At 40.7% G+C, this 14,120-nt stretch overlaps 1 protein-coding gene across 1 annotated transcript in view; it reads right to left on the reverse strand.

Annotated features, from left to right (window-relative positions):
- whrna (whirlin a) overlaps window positions 1-14,120 on the reverse strand; it is a 344,555-nt gene that overhangs the window by 122,054 nt on the left and 208,381 nt on the right. The window contains exon 4 of the mRNA XM_055225688.1: window positions 13,277-13,402. Coding sequence (XP_055081663.1) covers window positions 13,277-13,402 — 126 coding nt within the window. The remainder of the gene's footprint in view (window positions 1-13,276; window positions 13,403-14,120) is intronic.

Here is a 14,120-nt window from a genome sequence, read left to right on the forward strand (position 1 = left end):
CCCTGGATCTAAACTCCCTTCTCTATTACCTCTGTCCATCAAATATTAAACACTTATTTCAAAATGCAGACGACATTTCCTCAAGTAAATTAAAAGTTTGTCTTGTACATCCCTCGTGACCATCTGCTGTACTATTTTATTTTGCATCAGCCGGGCTCCCGTTGCCATGGTTCCTCTCGGGATGGGGGCGGGGACACAGTTCGCGGTACACAGCAGGATACGCGCATCTCCAGAGGGCAGCGAACACATCACAGCGTGTCCCGAGGGCCGTGAACGCACCGAACCGGTTTGATCAGCCACAGCGCAGCAGTGGGGAGTCTGGATGTGCGCCGCTTTAACCTGTGCTTTAAACAGACAAACTCAGAGCCAGAGCTGCGGAGGAGAGAGGCCGCGTATCACCAAAACACATTTTATTCGGCAAGTTTGTCAAGTGAGCACAGACATGAAGAGAATACGAATATAAAATGTGGAAAGTAAAAGTTAGGGGACCAAATTTTATTTTTGTAAATGAGTGGATTTGGTTTTAGTCGTGGGACCGGACCAGACGGCTGAGTGCGGGCTGCGTCTAATCGTCCAAATTTTCCTGCAATTTCAGACAAAAGAAATATGCGGGAACGTGTCTGGTGCGATGACAGCGGATTAGTTGCGCAACAGAAGTCCAACTTGCTTCACTTTAGCATTTGAAAAAGCCGTTTCATCATAATAACAGTAACGCTAAGTCTTATACAGTAAAAAGTACAGTTATACTTACAGTAAACTGCGTTATTCCAACACTGCACAGCACGTACGCCGTGTCTAAAAAGTTGTGCACTCCATGATGATTTCTGCTTTATCTTTATAATAATGAGCTAATAATAAAGCGTTCGTTCGTCCATTAAGCCTCGCCGTATACACAGATTAATACTTCATCTGCGTGTAGTCTACAGAGCGTTTACTACAGGCGTTGACTATACTTCTATGTCCTCTGTCCACACTCTGATGAAAGGAGGGGTCAAGTTAGAATTGGAAAGAGACGGAGAAGCCAAAGCAGTGATAGAGGAGAAAAGTAACGCACTGAACAGACTGGGAAAGAGTGCTGCGTCTCTACACTCCCAGTACTTCACATTGTTTTGAAAAGCCCCCTGTCATGACCTCTTTTAGTCTTTTTCCCCTCCCTTCTGTGTCTGAGCCTGGAGCTGGGGCGGAGATTTTGACTCCTTCTGTTCACACCTGGAGCTAATCTACAATCAGCTGCACCTGGGGAGGATAAGAGGAGCCAGGACCTGACACTCAGCGCCAGATCGCCCGCGTATCTTTGTAGTACTCCCTGCTTGACTCGGTTCATGTTTTTGTGCTTTTTGACTCTGCTAAATTGGATACTTTTGCTCCTCACCAGTTCTCGCTCTCTGGACCCTGGACCCTGCTCTTCTCTACCTGTCTACTGTCCGTCCCATCTCAGACTCTGCTGCTCCCGCTCTACCCCTGGACCACGGCAAACACCCCGCTCCTGACTCACCGACTGATCTACGGTCATTTCGCACTTTGCACTTCTGTAAATAAACACTGTTAAGCCTTTCCCCGAGTCCTGTCTTTTTGGTCCCTCCTGTCAGACGTTACAACATCTCCCCATTTTTTTTATTTATTGTAGCCTTGTTTTGATCACCAATCGATCTATAGTCACTGTTTAAACATTTTTGCTTCGGTTATTCTAGAGGGAGCTGGCATCTCCCCCTCCGCTAGCGCCGCCCATGACTCACACACTCATAATTGGCAAAATGTGAACACAATGGCAGTGTTTCGTCCCGCTGTGGCACCTGGCATTCCCAGCGGTCTCCCATCCAAGTCCAAACCAGACCCAGTCATGCTTAGCTTCTGAAATCTGACGAGATCAAACTAGCATAATACAGTATAATATCATTGTAACAGCTCCTTTACCAGAACGTCTCAAACCGGATCTTATTTATGCCTTTTCAAACTGATTTACATTGAACAAACACATGAGTCAGCACAGAAGCAACACAACTGAGAAATAGTGGCACATTATAATCGTCTATTTAACAGCCATTGTTTCAAGCCTCATTTAAAATTCCTCAGTCCTGTGGCAAAAAAGAATCACTAATTACAACTGTTTACTGTGTTAGCTTATTATACTTTTTCATAGGTTTCCTTTTTGGCTTTTTAGAGCATCACCATGTTACAGTTAGTTTCTCTTCTTCTTCTTCTGTATGTGAGTGATTCATGCATGTTTGAGTAATCTTTATTCTCCTTCAACCAGAAAATCCACTCCTCACTACTGTGATCTACAGCTATTCACAGACATGATCATCAGCATTTTAGATGAATATTGCCATTAAAAATGTCAAAATTATAACATAATGATCCACAGTTGTCATAGATTATAACTGGGCCTATACAGCAGACACAAACACACTATCTCCGAGTTAAAGGACATGTATTTGAGCAGAATTTGTGTTGTTCCAGTACATAACCATCGTATAAGCAGCACTTGAGGTCAAAATAAGTCCGCTGTGTATTGTCTGCATGTAATTATAAAATTTTATTGTTTGATAATCAGGAAGTGAGTGTTAGCATGCCAGTTACCGCAACAACGAGGCTCGCTCTGGTGTCTGAAAGTTGTGAAACGCTCTTATAAACTCATCAGTGATTGATTAGGAGGCTCGAAGTGCATAAAGTGAAGAATGTCTCTATACTAGAACTGGGGATTAAGTTGTGACAAGTACGCAATGGTTTGTTAATACACTTTACAAGCCAAAATTCCTACAAATTCAAAACGAAACCATAAGGATCAAAACCTATACATTCTCTCAAGTTAAAGAGTAAATTACAGCCAGTTAGGGACTCGGTAATTACTTCAAAAATCACTAAAACCAGAATTCTTTGTGGTGGTTTATTGATAAAAACAGGCAAGTTTAAGCAAATTTCGACATTCACGCAAACAGAGGTGTTCAAAGCTTAACCAGTGAGGTAGTTAAAACCGGATTCAACTTTACTCAGCCAAAAATATAACTCGCTATGGTTGTTCACAATATCTACTTTTAACTGGGGCATGGGACGTGGTTATTCATGTTACAACTTCAAATAAAGTCACTGTTTGATTCAGATCTTATTAGGAAGACGCGTAGGTTGTGTAGTCAGTGGGATGATCAGCTCCTCTGAAATGGCGATAAAGCAGGTCCCGGTTGATCCAAATGAGGTGTTAAGTGGTATCGTATCGTCCCAGGCCAGATTACAAGGGTCCGCTATATCGGTCGTGGACGGGGGCGAGGTTTCAGGCCCGATTCAGAGAGCACTGGCAGTGTCTGGGTTACCGGGTCACGGCACTGTGGTCCGAGCTGTAGTCTTTGGCGAGTTGTAAAGCTGTTTGCTCGCGTTTAAGAGAATTTACTCCACTCTGAGGGCAACACTCTTGGTTATTTGTGCAATCTTTAACAAAAATCAGAGTTACGAGAGGTTTAGGAAAGTATAGCCATCAAATATTTTAAATCCAAAGAAAAATAAAGATTAAGCTTTTGACGGCATCAGAAGATATCCAAAATCCGCGACGTATAAAATAAGACAAGAATGGGAAGAAGACAAAGACACTAGAGACCCGTGAGTCGCCTCTGTGGACGTAACTTATGCAAATTTGGACCCTCGTTCATAGTGGTTGCTTTTGCGCTAATGTTTTATTCTATAGCTTAAAGTCGAAACCCATCACATTTATACAATAAGAATCACCAGCGGGATTAACCAAGGTTTACTGTTGATTCTCCTGAAATGAAATCATAGGTAATTGAGTGAGTGAAGCAACAATATAAGGGATTACACCCACGTATCAATGAAAAAGTCAGTATAACATTGTCCCATTTAGACAGATCATGTTTGAATCGTCCTGCATTTATCAGGTCCAACATGTCAGTAGGATTTTTAACCAGTTTGTCGCTTTCCCAGATGTGCCTGATAAGAGGAATTGCGTGTGAATTATGTCTGTTTTACCAGACCAGGGGGTTACGCGCGAGCCAGACTTACTCAACACCGTGATGCGTCAGTCTTTGAACCTCCGGGGTTCGTCGACGAGCATCCAGATTCATGGTGTCATCTGTCCTGCTGAGAACACACAGAATTCTGTTCATGTAGACTCCTTTAGTCAATCTGTGAGAAAGTGGTGTTTTTGACCAAATGTTCAAGCTCTGTCTCCGTACAAAGGTAAGTGAAGGATAACTTTAGATCACTGCAAACCTATGATAAACTGATGGGATAATTTGTCATAAACTTGATATATCTTTTGAATATTTACTGCATAAGTCAAATTAATAGTTCAATTGTAACCAGTCCTTCACCGCAGTATTCCAGCCGATCCCTTATATACTCATTTTGGCTCCAGCACAGTTCTACGTACTTTCAGAGACACATTATAGAATCCTGTTAGCAGAATATACAGATTCTCTATGGGGCTCATTATACTATGGACAGGAGCTGACAGACAGACATATCATTCAGATCTGCTCCAGGGCAAAGCATTGAACCACTTCGTTGTGTAAACTCCATCTTTGTGAATAAATTATACTTAAATAAATGTGTAAAGTCGTTGTCTTTTTGCCCTCGAGGTTTGAAATGCATTATATTGTTTTACATGCACTGTGGATGCTTGAACGTCGAACTTAAGATGTATTTGACAGGTTCAGAGGCTCAGAGCTGACTAGGCACTACGCAAAAGAAAAATAAAACGTGTCAACTGGGCAAAACGTTGTAGGAGTGAAGACGTTTCGCTGCTCGTCCAAGCCGCTTCTTCAGTATGAGCAGTGAAACGTCTTCACTTCTATAACGTTTTGACCTGGACTACTGAGGGATTACACAGATATCGACTCGATACTACGCAAAACATGACGATTATTAGCATTATTAGCATCTTTTCACTAATAATAAAACAATAAAATAAAAAATCATCGTGTGTCAAAAGTACAATTTAATAGTTATGAAATCTATCCAACTAATCCTGTTTTCCTGTCACTTCTGCCTGTTTTTTTGGGATGTTTGAGGTCACGGTGTCCTTTAGTACACCCTACTGGCCACTGAGCAGACTGCATCAAGCGCAGTTCCGAACGTCTCATCAACCCTTTGTAAGAAATGTTCCTTTCTGGTGCAAGCGTCAAAGAGGACCAAGAGACTGAAGCATAAAGTCAGGGTTTAACACAGGTAAAGTGAACAATGAAGCAATGGACTCTCAGGAAACGATAGGAGGAGAGTCGTGAGATGTGCGTGTTGACAGCTTTTATAGTGTCTCTCAATGTATTTGTTTGTGAGATGGGTCTTTTTCTGGTCTGCATGGCGTTACACATTAAGAAACTTGAGGTAAAGTCGTACAAGGTGAGTGTTTTATAACCCTCTCAAAGTGGGGGTCACACATTCCTACAGATAAGAAGTGACTTTAACCAGAAAACCGGAACATAGGTGTTATCTTATTGTCCACACGTTATAGACCATTACAGCTCGCCTAGACTTTTATTCTTTTTTTTTGCCATAAAAAGCATGTAAAACGTAGTATCAGCGTGTACTTTTGCCTTTTTTCACACAACTTCCTCTATTTTACAAATCCATCCTTATTTTTCCTTTGGCGCATCAAATAACTGACGCTCTCATCTTCGAGGGACGACGTTAAGCACATTACCGTAATGACAGTAACATATTTAAATAACCCCATGCCTCTGCTGTGAGATGCCGTTTGAATTTACATGAAGCACAATTGGTTGCGGAGTTACGGTAATTGCAAGTCCACAACCGCGAGTCTATCGGCGGCGATAACATCCAGCGCTACAGGGTTAACTTGTGTTGTTGTTCTGTGCTTTTACAACCGGAGAACCAGCCGGATGTTTTAAAGGACCACAGCAGGCTCAAACAGCGCTGAATAAACCCCATGAAGACATCTGGAGGAATCGGACATTGCTAGTCGATTGCTTGGGTAAAATAAAACAAGCTTAATGCAGAGAAAACCAAAACACTGGTTATTGCCCCTGATGACCTCAATCCAGGAGTTAATCCGAACTTGGATGATCTTGGCCACACCGCTACACCAAACCTCAGAAACCTCAGTGTCACTCTGAACGGTTAATGAGGAACTGTTTCTTTCAGGACAATTGTGCCACAAAATGATCTGGAGCGTATAATACATGCCTCTATGTCCTCACGTTTCGACTGCTGTAATAGTTTGTTTCCTTGTCTAAACAAAAAAGGAGCTGTCTCGTCTGCAGCTGGTCCAAAACTCCGAATCAATCGAAGGGCTAATGTTCACAAAGATACAATTTAATCTTTCAGCACAAGTGTCTAAAATAACTGTCTTTTAGCTTCACGTTTGTCACGCTCAGATGTTAGTTAGTAAGACAGTCATTTAATCAAACAGTGAGCTAGTTTAAGGGCTAATTTGCGTGAGGATCCAGACGGAGCAGTGGCGTGACAGCAGCTGGAGAGGAGCCCGTCTGTTTATGAAGCAACAGGGTTAGACTATTGCACGTGTGTGGCTGATCCGCTGCAGCATCTTTCAGTTATTTTGTATTATCTTTTTGCATTACCCAGTTATTTAATTCGTACACCCTTTTGAGCATTATTTTTGTAACAATAAAATCTGATTTATCTTTTTTTTTTACCACATCTCCACGCTCCCGTTTTGTTCTACACCCATCGTTTCGTTGCGTGGCACTAGCCCTGGACCGAGTGGCACGTAACAACTAGTGTAACCATCTAACCAGGACAAACATGGTGTCAAATACAGTCCAAAATATTAACTATAGGGCTAAGCTTCTCAGATTTGACTCAAAAATGTCTCAGTATTTATGCATTAACTGTCAGTAAAAATAAATATACTAAGGGCCATTAAATTGTCATTAACTAAATATCAATGCCCACCCAAAGTCTGCTTGCCTACCCATAAAAGTCACCACACGCTACTGGCCTAGAAAATGTTCCTTTAGCGATAATATTCCACTTTATGACGTAAAACATATCCATCTCGGAAGTACGGTGATTTCCTTCCATTTATTTATTAAAGTGACTAATACAGGTGCCAGTTTGTTCACATTTTAATACAATAATTGGACTTGGTCATGGTTGTTGTAAAGGTTTATCAATCAAAACAGATTTCTTAAACTCAAAGACAGAAACAGCCCTGGTGAAAGTTGTTCGAAGCCAGCGCACTATTGAATTAATCTGGAAGAGCTTGCCTAATCTGTGAACAAAAGCTGATGCCACACAGAATTCAGAACGTCTCTCCAGCACCTGCACTGGCTTTGTCTGAGGACACTTAAATCTGGCTAACAAACGCTCGCTACGTTTGATGAAGGTTTTGGCATCGATGGATATGTGGGGATTGATTTATGAGCAGCCCTATAGAACCATGCGTAACTGTGTGTGTGTTTGTCTGTATTACTCTTACTGTTCCTTGTTTTTGTTCTGACACTGGTGAAAAAAGTACTCAGTTTTGTTATGTAAGTAAAAGTACAGATACCAGAGCAAAAAACATACTCAAGCAACAGTAAAAGCATCAAAATACCCACTTAAAAATGTACTTAAAGAGTAAAAAGTTAACATTTTGTCCAGATTCTGATGTCTTATAAAGCTTCAGATGTATTGATTTTGTTTTTATTTGTATATTTTTGCATGCTCAAACTATGAACGGGTTAAAAATAAACCGCTCAGCCTTTTCAGCAGGTGTCAAACAATAATAAATCTCAATACTAAGGAATAGACTTGATATCAATAACGATTCTGATACTGTGACGATAATAAAAATTGTTATCATCATCCTGACAATAGAAATAAAGACAATAGAACTTGTGGACAGTATACACATGTAATACATTGCTTGTTTTCTTACAGAGATGCAAAAAGTTGTGTTTCCCATGCCCGTGTAACCCGCAATCTGTAAACCTTCACTCTGGGAGGGTTATAAAACACTCACCTTGTTCGACTTTGGTTTAAACTTAATGTTAAACACCCGTTCTTACAGTTGTATAAAACCCCTGGTGCAATCTCACCCTGTTACACTCTGTTTGGGACACCGCTTAAGACTTTATAATACTGCATCAGACTCTAATATAATCTGCTACTCTGCTTTGAATTTTGCTGGACACTGCCTTTAACCGACAATAAAAATGTACAGAACGATCCCGATGACTCTGTGCCTGTTCTTCATGCAACAGAACAGAAACCGACAAACTCACTCTTTCTATTGTCTTTATTTAGGCAATTTTCAACGTTAAATGGTAGTATTTTCTTTTATATTCCCATGTGGCCATAAATCTGTAATCCCTCAGTCGTCCAGTAGGTTCCATAGTGGTCCATGGGTGTGTACTAGTCTATGTGTCTTATACTTATTCTGATACAGCTCAAGATCATTCTAAAGCTATTCAAGAAATGTTCATTCTGTCCTGTGACATGTGACTTTTTAAGTATCGATACCTGCTCAAATGAGTATCTAGTTTCGATAAGCCCCCACTTAAAAGCACCACATTCACACCTCTATCCAACACATTTTCCTGCTTGTACTTCCCTGTCGTCCTTCCACATCCGAACCAAATCTGAGCAGATAAAGTGTTTCCGAGTCGATCCCATCTCCTCCCGTCACTCAGACACACCAGCCCAACCCACACTCCCCCATAACACCCGCTTAACACCCCCATAACACCCCTATAACACCCCCCTGACCTCTGCCGCTGCACCAAAACACTCACGGACGATGAGGAGGAGGAGGAGGAGGAGGAAAAGGAGGAGGCTCAGAGACAAAATGGCCACCCTAATGTTGAAAATATAACCTCTTAACCTGAAATTGCCACTCTGCTAAATGAATGTGACAGCTGGAAAATAGAGACTTAAAGTGACAGGCCAAACGACTCATTTCGCTAAAGCGTACTTAACATCATTACATTTAAGACTGCACTAAAAATTACCAGTTTAATTTCAGTGACATTTATAGTTTTACTTCCTGTTTGGACAGGGGAGCAGATATGAGGTAATTACGTGACTTTTACCTATAGCAGCAGAATTGTAAACAAGACTATCACGACTAAATTGCAAAATAGTAATGATTAGACAGAGTAAAATTAGACGGCAACACCATTATTTGTTAAATCAATGTTTCAAGGATCTCCACAGTTGTCCCTCGTGTCACGGTCCTGAAAAGGTTTTAAGTGTTTATTCGGTAAGTTACAATAAATATCTGTCACTTTTAATCATTTCTTACGCGTCCAACCTCGTACGTTGATCATTAAAATACAATTTGTTACAGTATTGTATTTCTAAAAGTTGTCATTTTTATTTACAGTATAGGAAACATTTACATTTTTATTTCTCAAACAAATGTCTGGGCCTGAAAACAAGTCTTAATTTTTGGTTTCGTTCTATAATACTGTACTTATTTTAAAAAATCTACGAATGTTTGAGCTTTGAGAGTGTTTAAACAAGAGGGAAATGTTACAAAATGTCTATGAAAAGTGTATAAAGTGTGCGGTGAGGGGTTTTACAGCTGCAGAACATATAGAATAATTGTAAAAAATAAAGCTGATACTTCACAGATTTTGAGTATTGCGGGTTATTTTTTAAAAAGTAACCCCCACGATAAACGACGGGCAACTGTATTACGCAAAACTGCCTCGTGTAACTCGCTTTAAGCAACATTACGATGCTGTGGTGGTCGAGGACTGAAGTGGTTAACACGCAAAACATACTCTACATACTCAACATCTGTGAGAAATAGGCAATAAAAATAAATTGTTTCGTATTGTTGTCGTCTTTCGTGCATGATGTTTGTTGCCATATCGCCCAATCTTACACACACAACTACGAAAGTGAACAATGCAGTATACATCCAAGACTTCAGTAGTGTCAGGCTTGTTTGAGATGAGCTACAACTGCACAAATCCACTGCGTGTGTCCATCAACGCTGATCTAAACGCAGTGCTCCCCGGTTAAGATTTAAGATTCAAAATGAACTTTATTGTCCCTCGCTTGTGAAATTTGTCTTGGGCTCTCCACCCATGCTGCTATTAATGCAGTGCAATAGATAAGAGTACAGCCCATAAATACAGAATACATTAAAAACACAAGTCAATTACGATTCAGCAGCCAGCGATAAAGTGCAGTGTGTGGATCAACAATGACCTATTCTGTAGGCTAATACTGGCACAAAAAAGGTCCTATATTACGCTAAATTGACTCAAAATATATTACCCGAAGCTCAAAACGCTCAGTTCAACCTTGTGATGTCAAGAAGCGGTGGTTTTCAAGTTAACTTTTGTTCAGTAGACATTGGCAGAATGAAATAAAACAAAACTCCAGGTGTGTTTTTAATGCTGAAACGACATTATAACAGATCAGAATATCAGAATACGGGCTGTTTAAGCTGTTTAAGGGCCCTGGAGGTAATAACTCAAGAGTACAGAGCATTTAGAGGGTTATTCTGGATGTTACCAGCCTGATGCAGAGTACAGAGGTCTCCTGTTCACCCAGACGTTTAGGCAGTGGCCCGTTTTTTTTTAGTTTACACACAGATTACCCTGCTGCAATGCTGAACCTTAGAAGACTTTCCAGCACGGCCTGATAAGTCTTCCAAAATCGCGTTGTGTTCCACTTGTTCCCAACTTGCTCTGAGTGCTCTGATACCACGAGGACGTTTGTAACAGTGTTGTTGCATAAAGTTCTCCAGCCAAAATGTGAACAGATTTCTTTGGATAATAATAAAAGGAGAACATATATGGCTTCTCAAAAGTCAAAACATAAAATAGTACATGACACAATCTGCTATTTTTAAATTAAAATATCATTTCCGTATTAAGACATTTTGGAATGGCAGAAAACAACTTGCAATGTGGAATGAATTTAAAGGTTTTTCCCGGGAAACTTCATGACGTAACACTGGTTTAAAGGTCGTATATGACGCAAAATTGACTTGATTGTGAACTTTTAGCCATGTTAGAATGTTATTAAGTTATGAAAAACACACCTAGATTTGTGTTTTGTTTCATTTACACATGTTTGAGTAACCCTTTATTATTAGTCTGAGAAGATTTCAGCCTAAATACGCAGGGTTTGTGTGTTAGACATGTTTGAATGAAGCAAAACACAACTCCAGGTCTGTTTTTGACGAGGAAGCAACATTATAACGTAGATAAGAAAATAGTGTCATATGGGCCCTTTAGTTCAGTAGCGTTCAACCAGTCGAGGCTCAGTTCATCTCAAACAAGCCTAATTTTCCATTATTCTGTGCTTAAACATTCAGAATGCATACAGAGGAGGAGATGGCTCTGTCCCAAGATGGCCGCCGTAATGTCGAAACTATAACCTCTTCTGACCAGGCAGTGGACAGGGAACACTCAAACAGTCACTCCGCTAAAAGGACGTGACAGCTGGAAATAAAGGCTTAACACAACTTGACGTAGCTGCTGGAAATAATGTAAAATGTGACAAATGGATTGTTCCAGATGCTGAGGTGGTCGAGAGCTTAAGTTAAGAACCCGCAGGCAAAGTTAACTGACCTCAGGGAGATCAGAGAGTGGTAGATGAGCGGATATATCCTCTATGGGGAGTGTGGGTTATATTACAGCAGAACTATTGTGCCAAATCGACTTTTCAGAGCTTTTAACCAACATTTACTCACCCGCAGTTGTATTAGGAGTGATTCGTGCAGGTTTGAACGATCTTTAATCGCTTATTTTCAACCATTTTGCGGATCAATCCCCGTTTTCACCGCCGCAAGTACATCCCCACTGGTCTGTACTTACTTCGTTCTCCAGTTTTATTTTCTTAATCGGTGATACACACAGGATTTGGCAGCGTTACGTAATTATTTTGGTACAAATGGAAAAACAATCTGCTAATCGCTAATGTGACATGCAGCTATCAATCGGATTTGGTGACTCTTTGTTGTCGGTGGATTTGTTTCTTTTATTAAGTCGTTTTAGATCAATATTGCGATTTAAAATGTGCAAATTATAACTTAATAATCCAAAGGTGTCATAGATTATAACTATATAGCAGACACAAGTACAATATGTCTTCTATCTTCAAGATTTTTTTTGTTTTTACACTAATAAATTACTTTAAAATCTTGACTAGTATTATTGTCCTATCGTCGCAACACCTTTTTAGGCTAAATCTATTATTTTCATATCAAACTAACAAATCTAATCCTGTGGCGGTCCTATATCGATACTTTATAGTGATATCACGCTGAGTTTGTTCTGCATGTATGTCTATGGCAGTATGTTCAGCAGTTGCCATGGTGACACAATGCGCACAATTAGCAAACACAGCCTAATTTAAGATAAAATGGATTTAAACAGCACATTTTCAGAAGCCTGTGATGAATCCGAGTGTTCGTGGTCCTGTTTAGGAGTTTGATTTTTAACAAAAATGTGAGAGTGACTAACTAAAAAGCTGTTGGCTAAGGCTAGCTGTCTTGTGACGGTAATTTTATGTGTGAGGGACTTGATTAACAGCACAAAAAACAGCTCTCCTGTTCTAGTTCCATCTCAGTTAGTTCTTTTTGGTAAGACTGAGTTGCAAAAAAGCTCAGATTAAAGTCTAACTTGAGTAACAGAGCTTCAGACAGAGCAGTGCCTCCAGCTAGTATTACATCCACAGGGAATATTGACGACATCGGCTGCAAAGTAACAATTCTACTGCTCTTTTTTTTTTTTTTTTCAATAAACCCAAATCTTGCAGGCAGAGTCCTGGTTTATAGCTGGTTCAGTTCTGGTTTTAGACCAATTCACTGCTCACTAAACACATTAAATATCTAAATTTTTGTTGCTTTCTCAGACGGAGCTCTATCACGCATGTCTCCGTAAAAGAGCTGTCGTCCTCGTGTCCAACGCAGAGACACAGCGGACCCTCCTCCTATTGTGTGTCTGTGAGTACGTGGATGTTATAATGTCGTTATCTCCTCAAAAACAGACCTGGAGTTGTGTTTTGTTTCATTCACACATGTTTGAGTCACCCTTTATTATTAGTCTGTCTGCGTCTCCAAAGGTCAAAATACTCCGTTCCACCTTGTGATGTCATGAAGTGGCAGTTTTCACGTTAACCGCTACCTTTTACCCTTAATTCAGTAGATATGGGCAACTCCAGGTACGTTTTTGATGAGGAAACGACAAACACAACACATATAACATAGATCAGAAAATAGTGAAATATTGGCCCTTTAAAATGTCCACACTCCTGATGAAAGTGCTGCAAAGCCTCATCACGGGACATTTAATGGTGAAAAAAGAGAACTGAGGCCAGTACAGCAGCGTCAGTGCGGTCTTACCTTGAGCCCTCCACACTCCGCGGCCGAGCCCTGGTCCACTCCTGTGATGTAGATCCCCAGAGCATACTCCGCCCCTCCTCGGATCATCAGGCCGAGGCTCCGCCCATCGTCCAGGACCAGATTTACCTGCGGCACACACACAAGCAGACAGAGGGTCAGACAGGTGCACAAACACACACAGAAAGAGACAGGGAGAGACGTGTTTCTTGGGGATATTCCACCAACTTACATTCTTTTACTGAGAGACTGACCCTAACCTTAGTCACTGTTATACTTTTGTCCATTTATCAAAGACATACCTGGAGTTGTATTTTGTTTCATTCACACTTCAGCTCGGAGTCTCCTCTCTGCTCGCTAAGTGACTCCCCCTTCAGAGCGCTACCACATTACAGTCACCGTGCATCCCTCTAATGCAGCGGTGTCAAACTCATTTTCACCGAGGGCCACATCAGCAAAATGGCCGCCTTCAAAGGGCCAGATGTAAAATAAATCTAACTACTTTTTTAACTTGTTAATTAACTGTTTCTGTATTTATTACTATTACTACTAATATGACTGTGTAACTGCGTATTTCCTGATAAAACAACATTTTAAGACCATCAAACCTTTTAATTTACCCTGTCGAGGACCACATAAAGTGATGTGGAGGGCCATATGTGACCCGTGGGCCTTGAGTTTCACACATGTGCTCTAATAAAACTACAGCACATCGCATCAGGTTTGTCAAGTTGTTGTGTACAGTTTTGTATATTTATGGAGAACTGTCGTTGTTGGAGCATGGGGTAATGGAGGCTTGTGGGCGGAGCATTGCAAAGATTCTTACAGCTAACCGTAAACTGGGTTC

Source organism: Periophthalmus magnuspinnatus, chromosome 12 (genome assembly GCF_009829125.3).
Source record: "Periophthalmus magnuspinnatus isolate fPerMag1 chromosome 12, fPerMag1.2.pri, whole genome shotgun sequence".
Taxonomy (NCBI): domain Eukaryota; kingdom Metazoa; phylum Chordata; class Actinopteri; order Gobiiformes; family Gobiidae; genus Periophthalmus; species Periophthalmus magnuspinnatus.